Genomic DNA, 23,149 nt, shown 5'->3' with positions numbered 1-23,149 from the left:
ACTGGGTGGGGCGTGGCCGCGGGGTGATTCCACTGCTGGAGGGGAGAGAGAAGCCGAGCGGTAGGCTGCGGTCGCGCGCACCGGGCGTGGCGCCCCCCAAGCCGTGGGATAAGATGGTCAGCTCCGGAGGCGGGGCCTCCCGCGCGAGACAGGCGGAAGGAGTTCGCTCCGCGACGGGCGGGTGGAGGGGAGTAGCGCGGCGCTGGAGTGCGGGCCGCGGAGCTGTGGGGCTGCAGAGCGGTGGGCGCTTCCCGAGGGCCTCGGGAGGTCGGCCTGGATCCCTGCGGGCCCGGAAAGGCCGTTCCTCGCCTTGGCCACGTTCCTCCTTCTCCTGTCCAGACCCAGACGAGCGCCGGCACCATGTCGGCCTACCCCAAAAGCTACAACCCATTCGACGACGATGCGGAAGATGAGGGTGCCCGGCCGGCCGTGTGGAAGGACGACCGCGACCTCCCCGATGGACCCGGAGCGCCCGTGGACAGGCAGCAGTACCTGCGGCAGGAGGTGATGCGCAGGGCCCAGGCCGCGGCCGCCAGCACGGACAGGTCCCTGTCCCTCGTATACGAGTCCGAGAGGATCGGCGTCGCCTCTGCCGAGGTGAGTCTGGAGCAGGGCAGGACGGCCCAACTAGGCTGAATTGTCACACGAGGTCCAGAAACTTTAGCTATACAAAGAGGTGTGTGTCTTGAGTACTTGAAAGAGGCAGTTTACCCCTGTAATATTCCTTAGCTATTAGTAGAGATCGGGTTAGGGAAATGGAGTGTCTGTTTCTTATAATTACCTGCTCAGAATCCCAGATCTAGAGCTTTAACCATCCCTCCCCGAGTGACCCAGAATGGGTGAGGATTGTACCTGCTGGTGTGTGAAGTACCAGAGCAAATGGGCCTTGAGTTTTTTCCTATCACTGACCACTTCACCTCACCGATAGAGGTGATGAGGTCTGTCTGGGCAGCTGCTGAGTAAGCCATAGCCCAAGTTTGGTCAAGTCTAGGGCCTAACTTTTACTTCCCAAATCCAAATGAAGATGTCCTAGATAGCATATGGTTTGTGACAGTCCATTTCTCCGATTCCCCCTTGTCAGTTCGTCTCTCCACCCATGGGAGATTTCAGGGACCCTATGTGAGGATTGTTCTTTCTTAGGCACCACATTTCTTCCTCAGCCTACTAATGAAATGGTTTTGTTTGGGCTTTTTTTTTTTAAGTTTTAAAAAATGTAATAGTAGATCATTGGTATATCAGCTAACATTAATCTAAAGCATTTGTAGCTTTGAAACTTAGTACTGGAACCTGAAGTGTTGTCTTCCTCCATGGGTCTCTTTGTAACTCTTTTCTCTGGCAGAGTTCATTCTGACCTGATCACTTACGATCTTGGGCAGTTTGAGGTATGTTGATTAATTTCTCAAATAGTTGTCTGGGTCATATCCCCATTGCTGCTTTTCTGGTTATTTTCCTTCCCCACTTCCGTTTCCTTCCCCACTGTTACAGTACAGTATCCCTCATTGGCTCATTTTCCTATCTTTGGCTTCCTTAAGGAAGTTTAGCTGTAATTCTCACATCTTATATCTACTGGATTCCTATCTTTGAGTCTAAATGGCAAATGTTGACTAAGATTTGGGAGGATTGCCTAAGGTCTTAGGGCCCTAGTGAAGGAGTTACTTGAGGGTCCCAGGTCCAAGGAAGCCAAGTAAGAACTATTTGAAGGGACATCTCTGGAAACAGTGAGAACAATTGAAATAGGAAATCAGAATGATACAAAGTAGGATGTCATGGCAGAGGAGAAACTCCAATCTGGCTTTTAAGGCTAAGATTTAGACAGGAGTGAGGAGGAGGAAGAGGAAGAAGGGTAGGAGGAATGTTCATAGGGCCGAGAGGAGCGGTGCAAAGACACTGGACCCACCACAGGGTTCCTGGGCTCCAGTAGGGAAGTGATGCACAGGATATATTCAAAGAAAAGGCCCAGAGGAGGCAGCTTAGGAGCCTTTCATAGGCAGGGGAAAGTCTGTCCTTCAGAGGGAAGGAGACTCAAAAACATATTAGAGGTGAATGGTTTCACGTGGATTGTGGTGACACCCCCCCATGCTGCTCCCAAAGGCCCTTCTCTCTATGTAAGGGGGACGGTGAGAGCAGAGGCAGAGTGGTACCTCAGGCCTGTGAGGCTTGGACTGGGCTAAGTTGGTGTTGTTCTGAGAGGTGCAGTATGATCATGACTGGGCAGGTGACAGGCACTGTCATCGGTATGGTGACACTGAATTTTTCCAGGATTGAGTCCGTTCCCAGTCATCAGAGGCCCTGGGAGGCCGGAATGGTCAGCACCCTCTCCCCACCCCACTCTGTACTCTCCAAACTGCCTTTGAATCAGTCTTTGATTCCAGTCAGAATGGGGATGGGAATGGGGCTGAGGTTGGGGCTAGTGAGCTCTTCCTGCCACTCAGTGTACAGTGTGACTTCCAGCAGACCCAAGTCACCTGCTAACCTCCCTCCTTAGAGACCCAGCGCTGAGCTGTGCGAAAACATGATAGGTTTTTATAGAGGCTTAGGAATGTACAAATATTAGTTTGGGAAGATAGTCAGTTCCAGCTTGGCAGAAGTAGGAAAATTACTTAGGTCATCCTAAGTGAAGGAGAGTCATCCTCCTCCTGTGCAACCTGACAAGGGTTATTTCTCACAAAGAGTATAGCCACAGGTCATGACTGCCACGGGACAGAGTTAGAGCAGAGCAGTTCCTAGTTAACTGGCCTGGTAAGCACAGTCCAGAACCGTGGAGAGACTTGTAGGCCACTCAGCTCTTCTGTTTTGCAAATGTGATTTATTTATTCTTTCTTTTATCTAAGGTTTAGCTTTTGTGAAGCGATATCCAATAACATAGTTCAAAATTTAAAACGTACAGAAGAGTAGGAAGTTTCCTCCCACCCCTCTGCTCCCACGGCAGCCAATTACTGTCAGTTCCTTCAGTGTCCTTGTGAAGATATTCTGTGGATAGAGACGTAGCTATAGTCCTTTCCTTTTTCTTTCTTTCTTTCTTTTTTTAATTTTAACTTAAGTGGATGCATTCTATATATTCTAGTCTGTACATTTTTTAATAGGATTGGAGGTTAGTCCCTAGTAATATATAATGCACTGATCTTTTTGTTATTGTTGTTTTTATGGCTGTGTCGTATTCCACTGAATGGATGACTTGTATTTATGTAGCCAGTCCTCTAATGATAGGCATTTGGGTTGTTTGCACGTTTGGGCAAGCCTGTGGAGACATGGCTGCCCAGAGTTCCTTGTCCCCTCTGGCAGCTGAGCATGCTCCTGTACAGTTTTGTGAAGCCTGGGATCTCATTTCAGGGGAGTCCAGCAATAAATGTTAGACCAGGGCCTGAATGGCTGGCACAGTAACGCCAGTGAGACGGGAGTGGTGTTTGGTAGGCCATCACACAACCACGTAGGCATGGCTGACCACCTGCCCGACTGGCAGACCTTACTGTTTAACCCCTTCAGAGGTCAAGCATGTGGCTGAAGGCCCCCACCTAAATCACACTATTAGCATAAACTATCTGGCCTAGCCTAAGGACTCAGATAAACAAAGATACTCTTATCATGGTATTATAAGGGCCAGGAGCCAGGCAAGGCCTTTCTTTGGAACATAGAGGGTGTGGACAGGCCAGGCCTGCTGAGTTAGTCCTTAGTGAGCCTGGGTCAGCCTGCACTCAGGCAGTAAAGAGCACCAGCATCACTGCCTTTGCCCTTGGTGTTTTTTCATGCAACATAAGACTCCGTTTGTGTTTTTGAATCCACTCCATACTACTACAGTGAGACAAAGCCCCAGTTTGAGCATATTCCATGCTCATGTGTCCCTGCCGGCGCTTACGCATGTGTGTTGCCCTGGAAAGGGAGTGACATGAAGGAGATGAACTTCAGGTTCTAGGTTCAGCTTATTGACTCCAGATTGACCTCCACCTACTTATTATTGGATCCCTGAGGTTTTTTGTTTTTTAAGATTTATTTATTTATTTGAGAGAGAGAATGAGAGAGAGAACACATGAGAGGGGGGAGGGTCAGAGGGAGAAGCAGACTCCCTGCCGAGCAAGGAGCCCGATGCAGGACTCCATCCAGGGACTCCAGGATCATGACCTGAGCCGAAGGCAGTCGCTTAACCAACTGAACCACCCAGGCGCACTGGATCCCTGAGTTTAATTATGAGTTCAATACAGGAACCTTAGCACTGACATTTTCCTTCCGAATCTCAGGGCCTGACCTGGTCAGGGAAGACAACCAGGCCCAACTGACCTTATGAGATGTATCAGCTGTGAATTGGAGTTGGGATCTGGTGGTCACTGCTGCCCTCTCCAATGCCTGCTGGGTCCTGCCTGGCATCCTGCCTGCTCCCTCATCTCATGCTCACGTTCCTCTTCCTCTCTCAGTTCCCCCAGCTGGCCCCGTGGCCCAGGACTGCTGCGCACATGGGCTGCTCCCTCTGCCCTGATCTCTTACCCCACCCCCCAGCCCTTTGCCTACCTAACTTCTCAGCTTTCAGTTTCCCCTTCAATGCTACCCCATCGGGGAGCCTCCCTGACTCCCCCTTAAGCCAGGCAAGGAGCCCCTACTGGCAGAGTGGCCATCGTGTATGTGTAGGATAGCTTTCTTTTCTTCCTCCCCCACTCTGGATTCCCAGCACCACAGGGTTGTCAACAAATGAAAAGTGAAATGAAACTTGACTCACTGAATCCTCCACCAAGACTGTAAGCTCTGGCAGGGCAGAGATCTGGGGCTGGTTAGTTCACCCCTGAACCCCTAGCACCTGGAACAGTGGCTGGCAGAGTAATACTTGGTGGTGGGTATCTTGCACACCTCTGTCCTTCGGTGTGTGTTCTCTATCAGCAGGGAGTCCCTGATATGTTCACATTCTCACAGGGCCCGGGGACATAATCCATCTGGCCAGAAGTCGCCCCATGTAGGACAGAGTATACCCTCACAGGGTCTTCAGCTGTCTTTTGCATTCTCTCTCTCTTTTTTTTTGAAGATCTTATTTATTTATTTGACAGAGAGAGACACAGCGAGAGAGGGAACACAAGCAGGGGGAGTGGGAGAGGGAGAAGCAGGCTTCCCGCCGAGCAGGGAGCCCGACGCGGGCTCGATCCCAGGACTCTGGGATCATGACCCAAGCCGAAGGCAGACGCTTAACCAACTGAGCCACCCGGGCGCCCCGTCTTTTGCATTCTCTTGCTTCATCAGGAATCCTTGTTTGGCAAAGAGCCACAAACCAAAGGGGAATTGAGACACCCCCTCTCTCTGTGCTGTTGCCCAGCATAGTACCACTGGCCCAACCAGATTTTTTTCTCTGACCATTTTCTTTTTTCCTGTTTAACTTACAGAAAACTCCTTTTAGCGCTTAAGGTGGGGATGGGGGGTGGATCACCTGTAATGTTAACATCTGAGCTTTGCATGTGTGCCCTTTACACTGAGGGTACTCTCTGGAGCTCCCTCCCCTCATAGCCGCCCTTGTCTTTCCATGATCTCCATTATCCCAGGGACCAATGATGATATGCATGGCGTCCCTTTTGGGGGACAAGAAGATGCCTGGGGACTGGAGTATTTGAGGCCTGCCTTGGTGATGGCTGGTGCAGGGTCTGCCTAGCTTGTCCTTCCCACCCTGGCACTCCTGGTATTTGCTCTGCCAAGCCCTTCTTCCTCGTTAGTTAGAACCAAGCACTTGGAGCCTGGTCCTTTCTTCTGCCTCAGGGATGGATTTCAGCAGAAGTTCCTCCTCTGCTGGCCTCCTGACCAGATCACCTCCAGTGAACACCAGCTTCCAGCTCACAGAAATTTCCAGAGACCAGAACAGCGCTCACTTCCCTGGCCTGCCACCGTCACAGATTTCTCTTCACTTTGATTGTAACATCTAAGTGAGACGTTTGGTTTCCTTACCAAGTCAGCGCAGTGATGCAGACTCGGAGTTTGAGAGACTGTGTCACTTGTGAACAGAAGAAAATAAGATCTCACTGTGAATTGGGGAAGGTTTTGTCAGCTACTTGTTACTTCTGCTACTCTCCAAATTAAGGTCGGGAGGCCGAAGCAAGAGGGCAGGTGGTTGGTGAGATGAGCCACCACAAGAGACCTCACTGTCAGGGAGGCCGAGGACCTGGCTCCTGGTGTGACAGAGCCCTGGCCAGCACCCACCCCGGGCAGCCAGGCACCTCTCCTGCTTCATATTCTTCATCTTCTGCAGCAGGGGAAATCAGGTGGTGGGACTGGACTGTTGGCAATATATCAACTCAAAAAAACACGTAAATGCTGGAGAAAATAATTTTAACCCTAATTTAGAGCCTTGCCTTATTCCAGGAAAGACTTACCTCAGAATGGACATGAAGATGACAAACCTGAGGTATTGGAAAAAGGAGAAAACTCTAGATAAATTAGCAACTGTTTTTTTTTTTCTTCTAAAACCGAGTTTTGACGCAGTCCAGGCATTTGCAAGAATGACACGGTCTAGAAAAGATTTTTCCTTTTGTTTAAAAGAACCTAATGGTTTCTTCAGACGTGTCTCATGAGCTGGTGAAAAACACTTAAACATTCAAAGCTGTAAAGCTCAGCAATTCTAAGTTTATTTCCAAAGGTTTTTTTGTTTTCTCTCTACACATTATATTTTAAAATTTCATCCACTATAAACATTGAGAGCTCAGATTACTTGTTGGGTCCCTAAATGTTCTAAAAGCTTTCTACTAACGTTTTTATAAGTAAAATGGGCTCTAATAAACCCATTATGTATATTTTTCCTTTTTATCCTTCAGTTGTCGGAGGCATTTATTCAAAAATTGTTCATGATTCTGTTTTAAGGTATTAAGAGAGAAATCTCTAAAGATTGTCTGCCACAGGTAATATAACTGCTGAGCCACAGACAGATGCAGGGTTGGAAGATTCAAAAGGTGGTGGAGGGCAGGGACTGCCTCACGAAGTCAAACAGGAAAAGCTTGAGAGTCTCCGGGCTGGAAAGGTGGGTCACAGAGAAGGAACACAGCTGGAATGGCCTGAGATAGGGGCGAAACAAGTTTGGCACGAAGAAAGGAAGGTATTAGTGTTACTGTGGTGGTGAGTTCACATGCACCGTCGGAACCATCAGCTCTTTTTTTTTTTAAGATTTATTTATTTGAGAGAGAGAACATGAACAGGGGGAGGGGCAGAGGGGGAAGCAGGCTCCCTGCTGAGCAGGGAGCCCCACATGGGGCTTGATCCCAGGACTCTGGGATCATGACCTGAGCTGAAGGCAGCCACCCAACTGACTGAGCCACCCAGGTGCCCCCGGAACCATCGGCTCTTGAGGAATATGATCTAGGCTGTCCCCATGGCCACAGAGCATCATCCACTTGTCCTTTGGCAGTCCAGCAAGCCACTGCTCTGAGTGAGACACTGGGGACCCAGTGAACAAAGCAGGTCCCTGCCTCATGGAGCTTGCATGCTATAAAAACTAAAGTAGATTGAGGGTGTAGAGGGGTACGTTGAGGGTAGAGAAAGTTCTACTTTAGAGAAGGTGTTCAAGGAAGACTTCTTTGAGGAAGTGACCTCTGAGCAGAGACCTGAATTAAATGAGCAGAGCTGTACAAATATCTGGAGGAGGATCATTACAGGCAGAGAGAGTAGCATGTACAAAGGCCTGGGCAGAATCACCTTTGTTAGAGGTTTTAAAGGTGAAACTGTGGGTGAGTTGGAATCAGATATTAACAGGGCCCAGAAAGGACCCAGCACCTCGCCTGTGAAATAATCTGAAGGTGTGACCAGGGCCAGGTGGCTCCAGTGACCCAATGGAAATCCCATATCTGAAAAGGGGGGAGTACAAGAGCCATAGTCCATGGGGGCAGTACCAGGTCAAAGCCTGTAAGGTTCACAGGGGCCAGGAAAGGGGGAGGGCTAAAGAATGTGCTGCCAGTCCATGCCTCGTGCATCTTAACATGGTCCTGTGAGCCAGCCTCATGAGGGCAGGAGGGAAGAGAACTCGGGAGCAAATACGAAAGAAAGCCAATAGAAGCAGGACAGGGAAGGGCAAAGGAATGTGTTGTCAGAAGGGGAAACGTTCCCTCACAGATGGCAGCATCTGTCCCCATACGTGCTCTCTGAGGGCTCGTGACAAACCTGCTGTGTGTGGTCCCCTGCAGAGGGGAAAATTACAAAACGGTGTAATGCCATCACCTCTCATTTTCCCCAGGAGCTCGATCGTCAGCGAGGTGTCTTAGAACGCACGGAGAAGATGGTGGACAAGATGGATCAAGATTTGAAGACCAGCCAGAAGCACATTAACAGCATTAAGAGCATGTTTGGGGGATTCGTCAATTACTTCAAATCCAAACCAGCAGAGACGCCACCCGAACAGAATGGCACCCTCACCTCCCAGGCCAATAGCAGGTGAGTGGATCTTCAGCCATCCAGATATGAAGTAGCTGAAAGTGGGGGTTAGTGCAAATGGTCAAGACTTTCGGGGCACCTGGGTGGCTCAGTCGTTAAGTGTCTGCCTTCGGCTGAGGTCAGGATCCCAGGGTCCTGGGATCGAGCCTCCTGGGATCAAGCCCCGCATTGGGCTCCCTGCTCTGAGGGAGGCCTGCTTGTTCCTCTCCCACTCCCCCTTGCTTGGGTTTCCTCTCTCACTGTCTTTCTGTCAAATAAATAAATAAAATCTTAAAAAAAAAAAAAGAAATGGTCAAGACTTTCAAGCCTCTTCTAGTGCCTTAAAGGGACCCAAGATCTTTGTAAGTTACTCATTGGAAGGGATTCGTCTTCACACGTTTTGAAAAAAGAAACATTTCTCCAGCGCTCCTGATGATGTTTATTTGATAGACATCCAGTCTGCATAAATTGGGTCTCCAATAAATTAAATTACTGCTCCAGTAATTGTAATTTGAAAGAATATTCACCTCAGAAAGCTTAAACAGTATAAATGTGGCTCACTTCACAGAATTTTAAAAATTCTTTAAAAAGTCTTTATATCCAGGGCACCTGGGTGGCTCAGTTGGTTAAGCATCTGCCTTTGGCTCAGGTCAGGGTCCTGGGATCGAGTCCCACATCGGAGTCCTTGCTCAGCAGGGAGCCTGCTTCTCTCTCTCCCTCTGCTGCTCCCCCTGCTTGTGCTCTCTCATTCATGCTCTCTCTCAAATAAATAAAAATTTTTTTTAAAAAGTCTTTATATCCAAAATTTCCATGTCTAATTCTGTCTGGCCCTTTAATTTTTTTTTTTTTAAAGATTTTTTTATTTATTTATTTGAGACAGAGAGAATGAGAGAGAGAGAGCACATGAGAGGGGAGAGGGTCAGAGGCAGAAGCAGGCTCCCTGCCGAGCAGGGAGCCCGATGTGGGACTCGATCCAGGGACTCCAGGATCATGACCTGAGCCGAAGGCAGTCGCTTAACCAACTGAGCCACCCAAGCGCCCCTGGCCCTTTAATTTTAAAATTAGCGATTATTTTACTTAAAAGTTTCGGTTAGATAATAAAGTAATATGTGTAATTTGAGCAGGTATTTAAATATCATGTGTACAAAGAGTCAAGTTTCTGCTAAAATAGATTACTATTCATATCTCAGACCGTTGTGTTTATTTTTTATTGTAAAAATAATATAGTCATATTATAGAACATCTACACCTTACCATAGCACAAAAACTCAAAACTTAGTTTCCCCCCCACTTACTCAGTGTTTTCAAAGCTGCAGTCACAGTGTTCATTTAGGTTTTTTTTTATTTTTTTTTTAAAGATTTTATTTATTTATTTGACAGAGAGAGACACAGCGAGAGAGGGAACACAAGCAGCGGGAGTGGGAGAGGGAGAAGCAGGTTTCACATGGAGCAGGGAGCCCGATGCGGGGCTCGATCCCAGGACCCTGGGATCATGACCTGAGCCGAAGGCCGACGCTTAACGACTGAGCCACCCAGGCACCCCTGGAATACAGAATGATTTTTTAAGAGAAATTTTTTTTTTTTTAAAGATTTTATTTATTTATTTGAGAGAGAGAGAATGAGAGACAGCATGAGAGGGAGGAGGATCAGAGGGAGAAGCAGACTCCCTGCCGAGCAGGGAGCCTGATGCGGGACTCGATCCCGGGACTCCAGGATCATGACCTGAGCCGAAGGCAGTCGCTTAACCAACTGAGCCACCCAGGCGCCCCTAAGAGAAATTTTTTTAAGCGCATAACTGATGTACAGTAAAGCGCACCCATCTTAAGTGTGTGTTGACACTTTCACTAAACGGGTGACTGCTTAACTGTGTATACACCTGTGTGGCCATCACCTAAATTAGGACATAGGGTGTGGGAGGGAAGAAACTGGGAAACTGTTTCCACCTCAAGTGGCTCTGGGGAGAAACAAGCACAGGTGAAGGAACTGAGGATGTAGCGGAAAGACCAGGCAGGTGAATCTTTGGGATTTACGGAGAGAGAACTACAGAAGGGGAAGAGGCGGTTGGTTGGCCCGGGGGCTATTGCCTGTGGATACGCTAGCCGAGGTCATGAGGGTTGGTTTGTTTTGTGGCTCAGTCCTAATCACCGTCCATCCCTGATTTTCCAGCTTGACCCTGATCTCAAATACCTGTCACTTTTTCCCCCCAATTGGGGTAGTTTCCGGGGTTGTTTATTTAGTTGGGTTTTTTGGATTTTATTTTTTTGTTGTTGTTTGGTTTGGTTTGGTTTTCAGTTTACAAATCAGAAGGATGTTTTGTGTCCTCCTTTTTAAAAGGGTTTATGTGTTATCAGAGGAAGTTTAGATGTCCGTTCACTTTGGACTAAGACATCAGCATGGTTAAATCTATGATGTAATGTGTAATTGCTTCTATAAAATGGGTAAATCTTTGTAATCCTGTCAAAACCCCTATTCCATAAATACAGGGATATTCTGATATAGAAGCTTTTTTTTTTTTTTTTTTAAGATTTTATTTATTTATTTGAGAGAGAGAATGAGAGAGAACACATGAGGGGATAGGGTCAGAGGGCAAAGCAGACTCCCTGCCGAGCAGGGAGCCTGATGCGGGACTCGATCCAGGGACTCCAGGATCATGACCTGAGCCGAAGGCAGTCGCTTAACCAACTGAGCCACCCAGGCGCCCAATATAGAAGCTTTTAAAATAAGTTTCTCGTATTCAAACTTCTGTCAAGTCATATGTATCCTTGTTACACAAACGCTTCGGCCTTTTCTGAAGTTTTGTTTCTTAGTAAGCCATTTTGGTCTTGCTGACAAAGCTTCATAAGCTGCTGCTTCCCATTTCCATTTAAAGCTCATGGAGGGGGTGCCTGGGTGACTCAGTTGGTTAAGGGTCAGCCTTCAGCTTGGGTCATGATCCCAGGGTCCTCGGATTGAGTCCCACATTGGGCTCCCCACTCTGTGGGGAGCCTGCTTCTCCCTCTGCCTCTTCCTATGTCTCTCTCCGTCTCTCATGAATAAATAAATGAAATAAATAAATGATAAAAAATAAAAATAAACAAAGCTCATGGAGAGGTCCCTTTAGATCACAGATTTAACCACTCCCTAAATTTGAAACTCTCTAACTTATCCAAGACTTGGTTGCTGACCAAGAGCCACCACTCTTCTTATAGTTCTCTTAACCATTTGTACTCTCCCTAGAGTTGGCTTTTTTGCCATTTTTCACAAAGAAGCCAAGTTTTTGTCATTTAAGTGTTACTATGTGAGCACAAAGGAAAAAAGTCAGCTTTGGGGTTTGTAGCCTGGGTAATGGGCAGGTGGGCTCAGCTGCAAGCATCTGCTGCTTACGCTGGCCAGGCAACACATAGGGCTCACAACTGTGCTCAGAGAAACCAGCTGTGCATTCTAGACCTCCAGTCACTGCTTGTAAGTAATGAAATCCTCAGATTTCAGGAGGCTCTGCTCTGTTCTACACATTGCTGGAGCACTGGGGGCCTATGGGGGCCTACAGTGCCTTTAGCCTGATGGGGTCCAGGCTTGCACCAGTGGGGAGCCATTAAAGACTTTAACCAGGGCACCTGGGTGGCTCAGTTGGTTAAGCGACTGCCTTCAGCTCAGGTCATGATCCTGGAGTCCCAGGATAGAGTCCCGCATCGGGCTCCCTGCTCAGCAGGGAGTCTGCTTCTCCCTCTGACCCTCCCCCCTCTCATGTGCTCTCTCTCTCATTCTCTCTGTCTCAAATAAATAAATAAAAATCTTTAAAAAAAAAAAAAAAAAGACTTTAACCAGGGATGCCTGGATGGCTCAGTTGGTTGAGCATCTGCCTTCAGCTCAGGTCATGATCCTGGGGTCCTGGGTTTGGGCTGTGTCAGCCTCCCTGCTCAGCAGGGGGGGTCTGCTTCTCCCTCTACCTCTCCCCCCGGCTTGTGCTTTCTCTCGATCTCTCTCTCAAATAAATAATAAATAAAAATCTTAAAAAAAAAAAGACTTTAACCAGAGTGGGGTGCCTGGGTGGCTCAGTCGATTCAGCATCTGACTCTTGGTTTCAGCTCAGGTCATGGGATATGGGATGGAACCCCACATCAGGCTCTGCTCTCGGCAGGGAATCTGCTTAAAGATTCTCTCCCTCTGCCCCTCCCCCCGCTTGTGCTCGCGCACATGCGCATTATCTCTCTCTCTGTCTTTCTCTAAAATTAAATCTTTCAAAAAATCAAAAAATAAATAAGGACTTTAATTGGAGAGGTTCATACAGGGTATGTTAGAAAGATGCCTGGCATCTTTGGGTAAGGATTGGAAAGGCGGGGGCTCATCCAGGTAAGGATAAAGAGGCAAGGCAGAAGGAGGGGCCGGATTTTGGGGATCTGTGGGGGGATTGAGGGGATGTTTGCATGGCTTGCTGGGAGTGGAGGTGTGCAGAGAGGGCATACATGGAGAATGATTGGTTTCCAGCTTGGCCAATGAAGTGGCCAGGGCACCGGTCAGCAGGGTGGAGAAGAGCAAACTGTGGAGGAGGCCCAGATTCTGGGGCGGGGGAGCCCCTGCCATGCCCGCAGGGGTGCGTGGAGTGTTAGGCATAGTCCGAAGATCTCCTGAGTTACCTTTTGAAATCCCTGTCTGTAGCAGGAGTGGGCAGACTAAGCTTTGTGGGCCAGGAAGCAAAATCAGAGATATTTTATAGGGACTTACGTTAACAAGAAAATAACAAATTTTTAATGACGGCATTAAAAAAACGAAAAGAGGAATAATTGAGTACAATTTTTTGTAACATAGGTCTACTAATGAGAAAAAAGAAATTATTAACGGAGGTTCAAAGTTAGTGTTCTCTGTCATCCAGTCCATTGCCAGTGGTCATCTGTAAAGGCAGTTCTCTGCTTGTGGTCGTACAAAATCAGGTGGTGGGCCAGATTTGGCCCATGGGTCACGGTTTGCTGACTAGTCTGAAGTACCCATTTGGTCCTTTCATGTGCTTCTCTTCCCCCTGGTCCTGGGATTCTCGTTTTCCTGAAGGAGGGCCACCTAACCAGATGCTGCTCTTCTAAAGCAGGTGTCTCGGAGGTTCGCCGTGCTGTGGGCTGTACTCCCAGGAGCTGTCGATGAATATCCCTGCTTTGGTCAAAGGAGGCATTTGCTTTTTGCACACGGGCACTGCTTGAAAAGACTGCATTGTCATAGGTACTTTCTCTTTCTAAATGTTCTCTTTTCTTAATTTTTATCCCAAGATTGAAAGAAGCCATAAGTACCAGTAAAGCACAGGAGACACGGTACCAGGCCAGCCACCCAAACCTCAGGAAGCTGAATGACTCAGGTCAGTGGGGACCTGTGCTCGGCCACACTTGAATTCCAGTATTGGCCCTGGCGTGGATGGGGGACAGCGGGGACTCCAGCTACTGTCGTGGGTAAAGGGTGTCGGACCCAGTACCACTCCCAGGGAGCTGGAAGTGTGTGTGTTATGGCATGCTCATCCCTCACCCCGTGGAGGATGAAATACGGAAGTGGGGGCCTGTGTCCCATTGAAAATGAGCCTGCTCACCATTAGTTCCTGCCCCTTGTAGCTCTGAACTCTTCCAGCAGTGAAAAGACAACTGCAGGAAAACCTCTGTGGTAAGGGGTAGAGCCTTCCAAAAATGACCTGTCATCCCCAGACCCAATGAATATATTGGGTTCTGTGGCAAAAGGGGAATTACGGTTGCTAATCAGCTGACCTTGAGATGGGGAAATTATCCTGCGTTAACCATCTGGGCCCAGTGTAATCACAAGGCCCCTTTATAAGTGGAAAGGGAGGTAGAGGAGAGATGATCAAGAATTGGAAGATGCTCCGCTGCTGGCTTGAAAAACGCAGGCAACCTCTATAAGCTGGAAAAGGCTAGGAATCAGATTCTTCCTAAAAGCTGCCGGGAGGAACACAGCCCTGTTGACACCTCGACTGTAGCCCGGTGTGACCCGTCCTGGATTTCTAAGCCCAGGAACAGAAGGGTAAGTCTGTGGTAGTTGCTGCACAGCAGTGGGAGACTCATGTAGCCCTGAAGCCCAAGGGGGCGGAGAAGCAGCTGCGTGAACAGCGTTTGCAAGGTCGATTGTGTGTGGTGTCCTATCGTCCTCTTGTTATCAAACGATAGGCCCAGAAGCGCCCCTTATCTGGAAGGGAATTTCGGCATCCTGGGAGTCCCCGCAGAGACCCCTGGAAGGGGGCCCGGCACGTTGGACGGTGCCAGGAATCGAATGCTTCCTGGGCTCCCTTTTGAGGAAAGCAGGATGTGCCCTGGATGCTCCAGAACCCACCACTCTCATGGTTGACACAGCTCAGGAGAGGCCTGATGAAAAGCCAGGGGTCAAGAAAGATGGAGATACCGCAGTTTAGTCTGGGAAGGCGAAAGCCATGGGAGGAAATGAGAGAAAACTAAAATATGCGAGGCCCACAGAAAGTCCAAGCCCAGCATAGCCTGAAGAAGTAGAGTAGGAGGCCTGCACCCAAAAGTCACGATTTCAAAGACTTAAAGGGAGTTTTAATTTGCACGGTGTGTAAATTAAAACTGAAGAGCCTTAAAAAAATAAAATAAAAAAGACGACACCGTGTGTGTAGAATGGCTTCAGTAGGTTGTAGCTGGAGGAAATACACCAAGTCTGGAAAGAGAAGTTCCCCCAAAAGATAGAAACTGGGATGATAGGGCTTTTCTGTGTGCATTTAGAAACTGCAGTTCAAGGAAGATTTGGGGCAAATGTGCATTATTTAGCATTTCTTCTTTCCTTGCTTGTTGTATTTGAAGCAGAAAGAGAGCATAGAAATACATTTCTAGAAGAGAAAGTCATCCACGATCCTGTTTCCATAACATAGCTATTTTGATTTGGAAGATTTAGGTTCTTTCACTTTGAAAGAACTCAAGTGTACATTAAAAAAAAAATGAATAAATAAGATATATGCACTTCTATTTTAACATCAATGATCATTTAAAGTTTTTTGCTTTCTACAAAAGATAATTATCATATGATCTCACTGATATGTGGAATTTAAGAAACAAGTCAGAGGATCATAGGGGAAGAGAGGGAAAAAATGAAACGACGAAACCAGAGAGGGAGACAAACCATAAGAGACTCTTAATCATAGGAAACAAACTGAGGGTTGCTGGAGGGGAGGGGGGTAGGGGGATGGGGTAACTGGGTGATGGACACTGGGGAGGGTATGTGTTGTAATGAGCACTGGGTATTATAAGACTGATGAATCACAGGCCTATACCCCTGAAACCAATAATACATTATATGTTAATTAATTGAATTTAAATTAAAAATGTATATAGTTTGGAAAAACAAACAAACCTCAGATCCTGCTTGTTGTTTTTTTTTTTTGCAACATGAATAGTAATTTCAGACCCCATCGCTGGAGGGGCCGGTCCTGCCGTGAGTACCGAGGCTTACCCGAAGAACCTACACCTTCGAGCCTGTCACCAGAAGATCGATAACAATCTAGGTAAGGCGGAAGCTCCACCAGCCTCCACAGGCCACTTATTCAGGACGCTTGTGTTCCCGACAGCCCGTGCTGGGCCCAGCCAGCCCACCAGCAGCCAGCAGTTTCTCGGGACCACACCATGGTGTCTGCCTCTCCCTCCCCACTTGTCAAATCCAGTATGGTCGCGGCCACCTCACCCTTCTCTCTCTCCGGAGTCTGTCCACTTGTGTCCATCCCCACCTCTCATCTGGGCTGTGACAGCAGCAGGGACCGGGAGTCCCCGAGGGGCCGCACAGTGCGGCAGTGAGAGCCCCATCGTCATCTCCCTGTGAATGGGGCACAGGAACAGAACCCGCCCCTGAGGATGGGGGAGAGGGTTAGATGAGCAACCCCATACATCCCACGGGGAACCGCCCGACCTGGAAAGAGCGGGCCACTCACGTGGCCACTGCAGCAGGCACGGCCGCACAGCCGGGTTCCTTGTATTCCAGGTCCCTTGCCCGGCCTCTGGCCCTGCCTGCCTCTCCACCCCTCCTGCCCTCGTCACTTGTGGCTCTGAGTGCTTTCCCGCCCCTGCCCACCTCTGCCCGGAGTGTCCTTGCTCCGCGCTGTTTGAAGGTTGGCTCTTTCTCCTGCTGCGGGCCTGGCTTTCACACGCTGCACCCTGTTGGAGTCACGTACCTGCTGGCTTATCCGGTGTCTTCTAACCACACTGTAAATTCCAGGGAACACAGGACTATTGCAGTTTTGTCGCCACTCTACCCTTTTGAACGGAGGGAGAGAAACTAGTTACTTGAGGTTCAAGTGGGGGTGTGCGTGGGCTGTAGGAGCAGGCGCGGAGCGGTTTCCGTGAGTTCGTTCTAGGGGGCATCTCGGATATGCTGCCTCTTCTGACCTCCACCCCGCGAACAGGAACCTCCACCACGGTTCCCTGGGTTGCTATCAGTCTCCCAGCCCTGTTGGGAGATGGCAAAGTGGGTGAGACCCAAGTAAAATCTCCCGCTGCTCTAAAGGTATCTAGTTGGAGACAAAACTGAGGCCCATGATGATGCACATTGAGTGTCTATGCTCAGACTTCCTCCTCCTGTCTCCCCGCAGAAAGGACACTGAGGGCCCCTCCCCTGGGTCGCCCAGAGCAGTGGCCATTCCAGCAGCCTGGAGCGAACAGCATGACAGCCCATTAGGCAAATCCACACTCTTTTTAACAACATTTAGCCTTTGTGTCTGAGTATTTAGATTCATCGTAGAAAATTATGAAGTCAGGTAAATGCCATGAGGAAAGAAACACCTGGAATCCTATTGTCCAGTGGTAGCCACTGATTTGGTGTCATTCCTTCTGTTTTTCACATACATATGTACACACGTGGATGTACAATGTCAGATGTACGATATCATTCAGTATGTACACTTCCATATCCTGCTTTTTTATTTATATTTTGAACACTCCCCTAAACTTCTTTTCTCTTAATTAAATTTCTTTGAAAAGCACCACTTTAGCAGTCTCACGCCCTGCTCTTGGACACTTAGGTTATTCTCATCATTTGCTCCTGGGCATTCCTATGAGCAAATCTTTGGCCGCATCCCTTGGGCATTCCTATGAGCAAATCTTTGGCCGCATTTTGTAACTAGGTTGCTAGAAATGGAATTACACAGTCAGGGAACAGAGCACTAAAAGAGATCTCCATAGAAATAAGACGTCAATTGGAGACAATAGACATAAGCAAGAACAAATAAAAGAACCATAATTGGCCCACCCCACAGCTCACCACTGCTGCCCTCCGTGTGAATATCGGCACCAGGCCTGCGTGGCCAGTGCCTACCGGCAGCAGGGGAGAAGGCCCATCTCCCCACTCCGCACACCCAGGCAGGCAGCCACCCCTTTACTGGGTCCTCTGGACTCTGCCCTCCAGAGCCAAAGGCTTCAGGCAGAAGAAGCATGTGCTGGGATGTGAACCACTCCAGAGACATACAGAGGGACTTGAAGGCCTCCCCACTGAAGGTTTCCCTACCCAAATAGTATCACTGGCGCCAGCTGGAGAGGGAAGGGGGAGACCTATGGAGGGGCCTGGAGTTCAGGGAGTGAGGTGGGGAGAAAGGGTAAGTAAGTGCAGCCCACCCCCGGAGGCTCAGGTGGTGCGGTTGGCACGAGACTTACAGCGTGGGCAGGCAGGTCCCAGCAGGATGCAGTGCAGCATGCTGAGAAGGGCTGGGGTGGCACTCTGGAGCCATGGGGCCCACTGACACAGGCTGTGCCCGGCTGCCCTTCACAAGTTTGCTTCTTCCTTCTTACCACACTCCCCCCACCTCCCACCCCTGCCTTTATCTCAGGGACTAGTGCAAGTCTCCCTCTGACGGCTGCTCCCTTGTCTGGTGGCTTTACTTTATCACACTTTCTCTTTTCTTTTAATCTCCGTATACCTATTGCTTGTCCTTTTCTGTCCCAACTGCCAGCGCACTCCCTGAGGCCTGGGGTGACCGCACAGACTTTACTCTCCATGGAATGCAAGGTCACGGGTGTCAGTAAATTCAAGAAGCGTAGAGCTGAAGACAACGTTTGAAAAACAGACTTGGTTCTGCTTAGATTCGTGGTGCTAGTGCCAAGTGTTTGTGTATTCTGAGCTTTCTTCACTTAATGTTCTATCTTTAATTCAGCCACAAAAAGGCTTATGAAGCACCTCCTCTTCTCTAGGTTCGCCAGGGCTGAACCTTTGCCAAAAGTTGTGTGCTCCACAGTCCCCGTGGGGCTGGCCCCAGGCAGCATCTCTGAAGGGACCCAGCACCTTCAGCCCTTTGTTCCTTTTGACACGGGGACCCTGGACTGCAGGGGTCTCTGCAGCCAGTCCTGGCTGCAGAGTAGACAAAGGAAGTGGTGCCGGCCCAGTTCAGGTTGTGTCGTGCCCCAGGACATTCACAGCATCGATGTGTTCATGGATCTGAAAAGTGGTAGCAATGAATGAATTGACATAGGAAAATGTGAATTATCGTAACATAGGTGACAAGACCTCACAGCATTGGGTCCAGTGGAAACATCTGTAGTCCATGTATTTTCTGGGAGAGCACCCCAGGTGGCAAGGCAGGGACAAAGCCCCCATTTCTCTTGCCGCCTGCGAAGTGGAAGGAGGGGTGGGATGCGGCCTTCTCCAGGGGGGAGCCTGGGGCAGGAGTAACCCAGGTGTGGGGGCTCCCTTTGGACAGGGGCTTCCCAGGTCTGTCTCCCAGATAGGTTTCCAAATAGGGATCCTCATGCTTGCTACTCCAAATCTGCTTGATTTAGCTTTAGGGAGCTGGAGGCAGAAGGAAGGAAAGCTGGTACTGTTGAGTTCTACCCACTGATGTGGGGTTTTTGCTCCTGAAGAGCAGGCCAGCGGGTCTGCCTGTTGGTTACCTGCATACCTCTCCCAGGTACTCACCGTGGGTCTGGGGAGGGAATGTGTTTTCTAGGCCCCTCTGTACTTCTCTTTTTCTCGGGTACTAACTGATCTTGCAACGTGCCGCAACCTACTAGAACGTTCAGAGGCAGCTGAAAAATTATGTAGATCTGTATGTGTTTTTTAAAGCACAGGAAGGACAGACACGACTGTGTTAACAGCGGTTATCTTGGGCAGACATCTGGGGGAAGAGTAGCTTTACGTGAAGCACGTATTACTTTATATGGGGTCAGCGGGTTTTCTTTTTACTTGCACATGTTTTGGAAAACGTAACCAAAGCCCTAGAATTTTACCTGTCTTATGAGAAAGAGGACTCGGTGATGGGAATGTTGCTGAGCACCGGGCAGGGAACAGGCAGCGGCCCCTGATGCTGTGACTTCGCTCAGCACTGTGTGTCCTTTCCCTCCCCGACAGATGAGCTATCCGTGGGACTAGGCCGGCTGAAGGACATAGCCCTGGGGATGCAGATGGAAATCGAGGAGCAAGATGACATTCTTGACCGCCTCACAACCAAAGTGGACAAGTTAGATGTCAATATAAAAAGCACAGAAAAAAAAGTCAGGCAACTTTAAACACAGAGAAGGCTCTCCACTCCGTTGTGATGAAAAGAGCCCAAAGATCTTTTAAACTCCCCCAAAGTTGGTTTGTATTGTTTTAGTGTGTAACGTAATATGTGTTTGCAAATGTTATTATACAGCGGGTCCTAGGAGATGTCGTTATGAGAAGTGTGTGTCCCACTTTTTTTTAGAGCCATCGCCTCTCCGTTCTCTGAACTGAATGCTTAGAGTTTTAGTCTGAGCACAGTAGCCTGGCCCTGAGTATCTCGGGCCTTTGATGAGCGTGCTGGCATGAAAGGAACAGTTGCGTTTCTCACTTTCACGAGCATATGGAAGGAGGTGGGCAGAATTTCAATCCTGGAACCACCAATCTCTATGTTGGGGGGCAGGGGGGTCCTTCCCACACCTTGGCCTACCAACACACACACACAGCACATTTGCAATTCTCTCAAACCCCAGAAAAGGATCAGTGTTAGGTTCACACTGTGATTCTCTCAACACCCTGGAAAAGGATTAGTGTTCAGAAATGGAAAGTGTCAGCATTTGCTGTTTGGTTGACAGATGTCACCTCTTCCCTCCTGACCTCCATCCTTGGCATGCATTTTAGTAGGAGGGGTTCAGATCAGTATCGCTCACCGTGATGCCTGGAAATGCGCAGGGAATTGGGTGAGCCCTGCTTCCCCATGCATTCACACCTCTATGTCACTGTCCAAGGTTAGGGATAGATGTGCCACTCTCTCAAGCCTGCCCAGGGGCCGACTGGGGGGTCCCCTCTACGGTTTGTGGGAATGGAGCATCATATAGACAGTGCCTCCACTGTGTGCTCCTCCCGTTTGGGGGGCACCTTAACCCAGCCTCGGGGGTGGCAGTGTTTGTTCAATTCCTGGGGTCTCCTGACCCGTCTAGGATTCCCACCCATTCTTCTTGACCTCTTGCAAGATGACTTGACTCATCTCTTGGTTCTCTGCCACCCCAGTTGGAGGATTGGAAGGCCACAACGATGCTGACTTGTTGGCTTTAAAAGGAAAAAAAAAAAAAGCCCAGACATTATCATTTTAACTGGCCCAGCTTGTTCTACACAAAAACATTAATCTCCTTACAGAAATCAATTTTAATGAATGCTTTTAAGTGATTCTTTCTTTGTAAAGTGACATTCATTAAAATTGATTTCTGTAACGAGATTAATGTCCTTGTGTTGGTACCTCCAGCAGAATAATTGAAGCCAGAAGACCCTTGTCTTTGTACAAAGCAGATTAATTACAATATTTTGAAGACGGTGAAAGGGGCTGATTTTAATAAGGTTAGGTCAGAAAATTTAAAACAACAGTGTGTTTCACCTTGACACATGGTGCTGTCTATGTGACCTTCACCACTTTGGTTCTGTAATCTAGAAACAAAGTCCCTTAAAGGAAAGGAACTCTCTGAAATGCTGCAACAATGCATCAGTATTTATGTAGCAGTTCATTTGTAGAAGTTCTAGTCCGTTGATGCATGACGTTCCTCAGAACTGACAGCTTCCATCGGCAAGTACAACTTTCTGTCATGTTCCAGCCTCGTGGAGTCTGATGGACGTCATTATGAATATCCCAGTACGTGAGGACACAGTTAGAGGTAGTCAGGTTAGGTGTTTATCAGATGAGCTTGTCATGATTATTCTGTTGACTAACTGGTAAAAGGACGAATCTTAAACCTATACCTAGCCCGAACAAAATGAGTTCGGAGGGCTACAAAATGAGTTCGGAGGGCTTTCAGCAAAAAGGCTGCTGACAAGCATGAAGCCAGAATGCAGAATAGCCTCTGTGTATACATTTCCACTCCTGATTGTTTCTGACTTTTTCCTAACACCTTCCATGTATGTCATGATAGCTGTTTTCTGTTCATCATCACCAGGCAGAGGTTCATGGAGATTAGTCATTATACCTCAGATGTAAATTTATTTTTTTCAAACAAATTATACATGTAAAGGCCACCGCCAGACATTCTCTTCCACAGCCTTCCATTTGCACAATGAGATTAGTGATTTCACTGACTTGAAGCAAAGTGGCATGGGATATTTGTACCCTTCCCTGTCTTTTGTGAGATCACTGAAGCCAGTTGCCCCTCCTTTTTTCCCCCCAAGCATATAGAAGGAAAGCACAGCTTCTTCTAGAAATGTGGCTTCTGACAATTTACACACATGTTTTATTCACTCTTGTTTAGACCCTCTTTCACGAAGGCCTTGAGGCACTGTCTCCAAGCTACATGCTGGCCAGCGGCTTCTTTCTGTTGGGTTCCCCCTCTGCCCGCATGCCCATGAAGGACCAGTTGTCGATTCTACTTTATAAAGCAAAGTTGTTTGCATTTTCAGAGAGCAAAGGGAAACCTCGGGCCTCCAGAATCCTTGCACATGATGACTGTGATCAAAATGAAAACATTTTATCCTCTCAAACTAGACACATCTATCTCATGGAGATGCTCAGAGGTGCCCGAGTTGGCTGTGGGTGGGCTTTGATACCACGGACAAGACCAGTGAACTCACCCTTCCTGCCAGATGGGGTCTATAAGACACGTTTGTATTTCCACAGTCGAGCTAGGAACAAACTGTGCCTTCAATAAAGCGGCTTTTCTAACTTTAGGGTGGTTAATATGTGAAGTGTGCTACTAACTTAAAAATAAGTGCATTCTCCTTCAGAGGAAACTATTTCTAACATCTAGTGATCTATAACCTAACACCAGTGGAGTTGCCTTGTCTTTTTTGCATTCTTGTAGGAAAGGAGACCTGAATTTAACTCAGGTGGCAAGAAAAAAACTCATAAGTGCATTTTAATTCTCTTTTTCTAACTTCTGTTTGTGAATATGTCCTTTTAAGAGTACACTACACCAATTTAGTAAAAAAAAAAAACAACTCTTACACTTTGCCTATATAGGCCTTTTCTCAGAATTTGTAAGTTACCACTGTTCGCATCTTCAGGTCTGATAATTAAATGTCTTGTGTACACAATGATGAGCCAGTCATTAAAAGTACTCGGGGGTGGAGGGGAGGCATTTTGTTCAGAGTCTGTATCGGAACAGCTTTTAAGCTCCATGCCTTCAACTCAACAAGTGACCATATTATGTGAAATAAAATGTGAAGTTTTTTAAATCAGATTCTGTCTCCCACGTAGTCATTTTCAAAGAGCGGGTAGAGGGGCTCCTCCATGTTGAGCCTTCATATATTTGGTCCTTGCTGCCCCATCAAGCCCTATAAACAAGCTTCCTTCTTGAGAAACCCTCTCATTTCATCTTTCAGAGTGCTCTTCTGATCTGTCTCCTACCTCCCGGACCACACTGCAGCACTGTCTAGATAAGGGCTCAGCAAACGGTAAAGGGCC

The 23,149-nt window shown here is 48.1% G+C and overlaps 1 protein-coding gene across 1 annotated transcript; it reads left to right on the top strand.

The window, feature by feature from the left end:
- Positions 1-156: 156 nt before the first annotated feature.
- On the top strand, positions 157-22,925 carry SNAP29 (synaptosome associated protein 29). The gene is made up of 5 exons (XM_045887178.3): positions 157-597; positions 8,183-8,379; positions 13,593-13,678; positions 15,728-15,835; positions 19,657-22,925. The coding sequence occupies exons 1-5, from the start codon at positions 361-363 to the stop codon at positions 19,812-19,814; spliced, it is 786 nt and encodes a 261-aa protein (XP_045743134.1). The 5' UTR covers positions 157-360; the 3' UTR covers positions 19,815-22,925.
- Positions 22,926-23,149: the final 224 nt, after the last annotated feature.

Source organism: Mirounga angustirostris, unplaced genomic scaffold, assembly GCF_029215605.1.
Source record: "Mirounga angustirostris isolate CCGP_5_RB_7025 unplaced genomic scaffold, mMirAng1.0.hap1 SCAF_14, whole genome shotgun sequence".
NCBI lineage: Eukaryota > Metazoa > Chordata > Mammalia > Carnivora > Phocidae > Mirounga > Mirounga angustirostris.
The sequence above is the reverse complement of the archived record's forward strand: the minus strand, read 5'-3'. Positions and strand labels throughout refer to the sequence as shown.

Excerpts from the sequence above, each read along its gene's own strand:
- SNAP29 (XM_045887178.3), top strand. The coding sequence starts at position 361 with ATGTCGGCCTACCCCAAAAGCTACAACCCATTCGACGACGATGCGGAA. Across the intron at positions 13,679-15,727 it reads CAGGAAGCTGAATGACTCAG|TAATTTCAGACCCCATCGCT; the intron begins GTCAGTGGGGAC and ends CAACATGAATAG. Across the intron at positions 15,836-19,656 it reads GAAGATCGATAACAATCTAG|ATGAGCTATCCGTGGGACTA; the intron begins GTAAGGCGGAAG and ends CCTCCCCGACAG.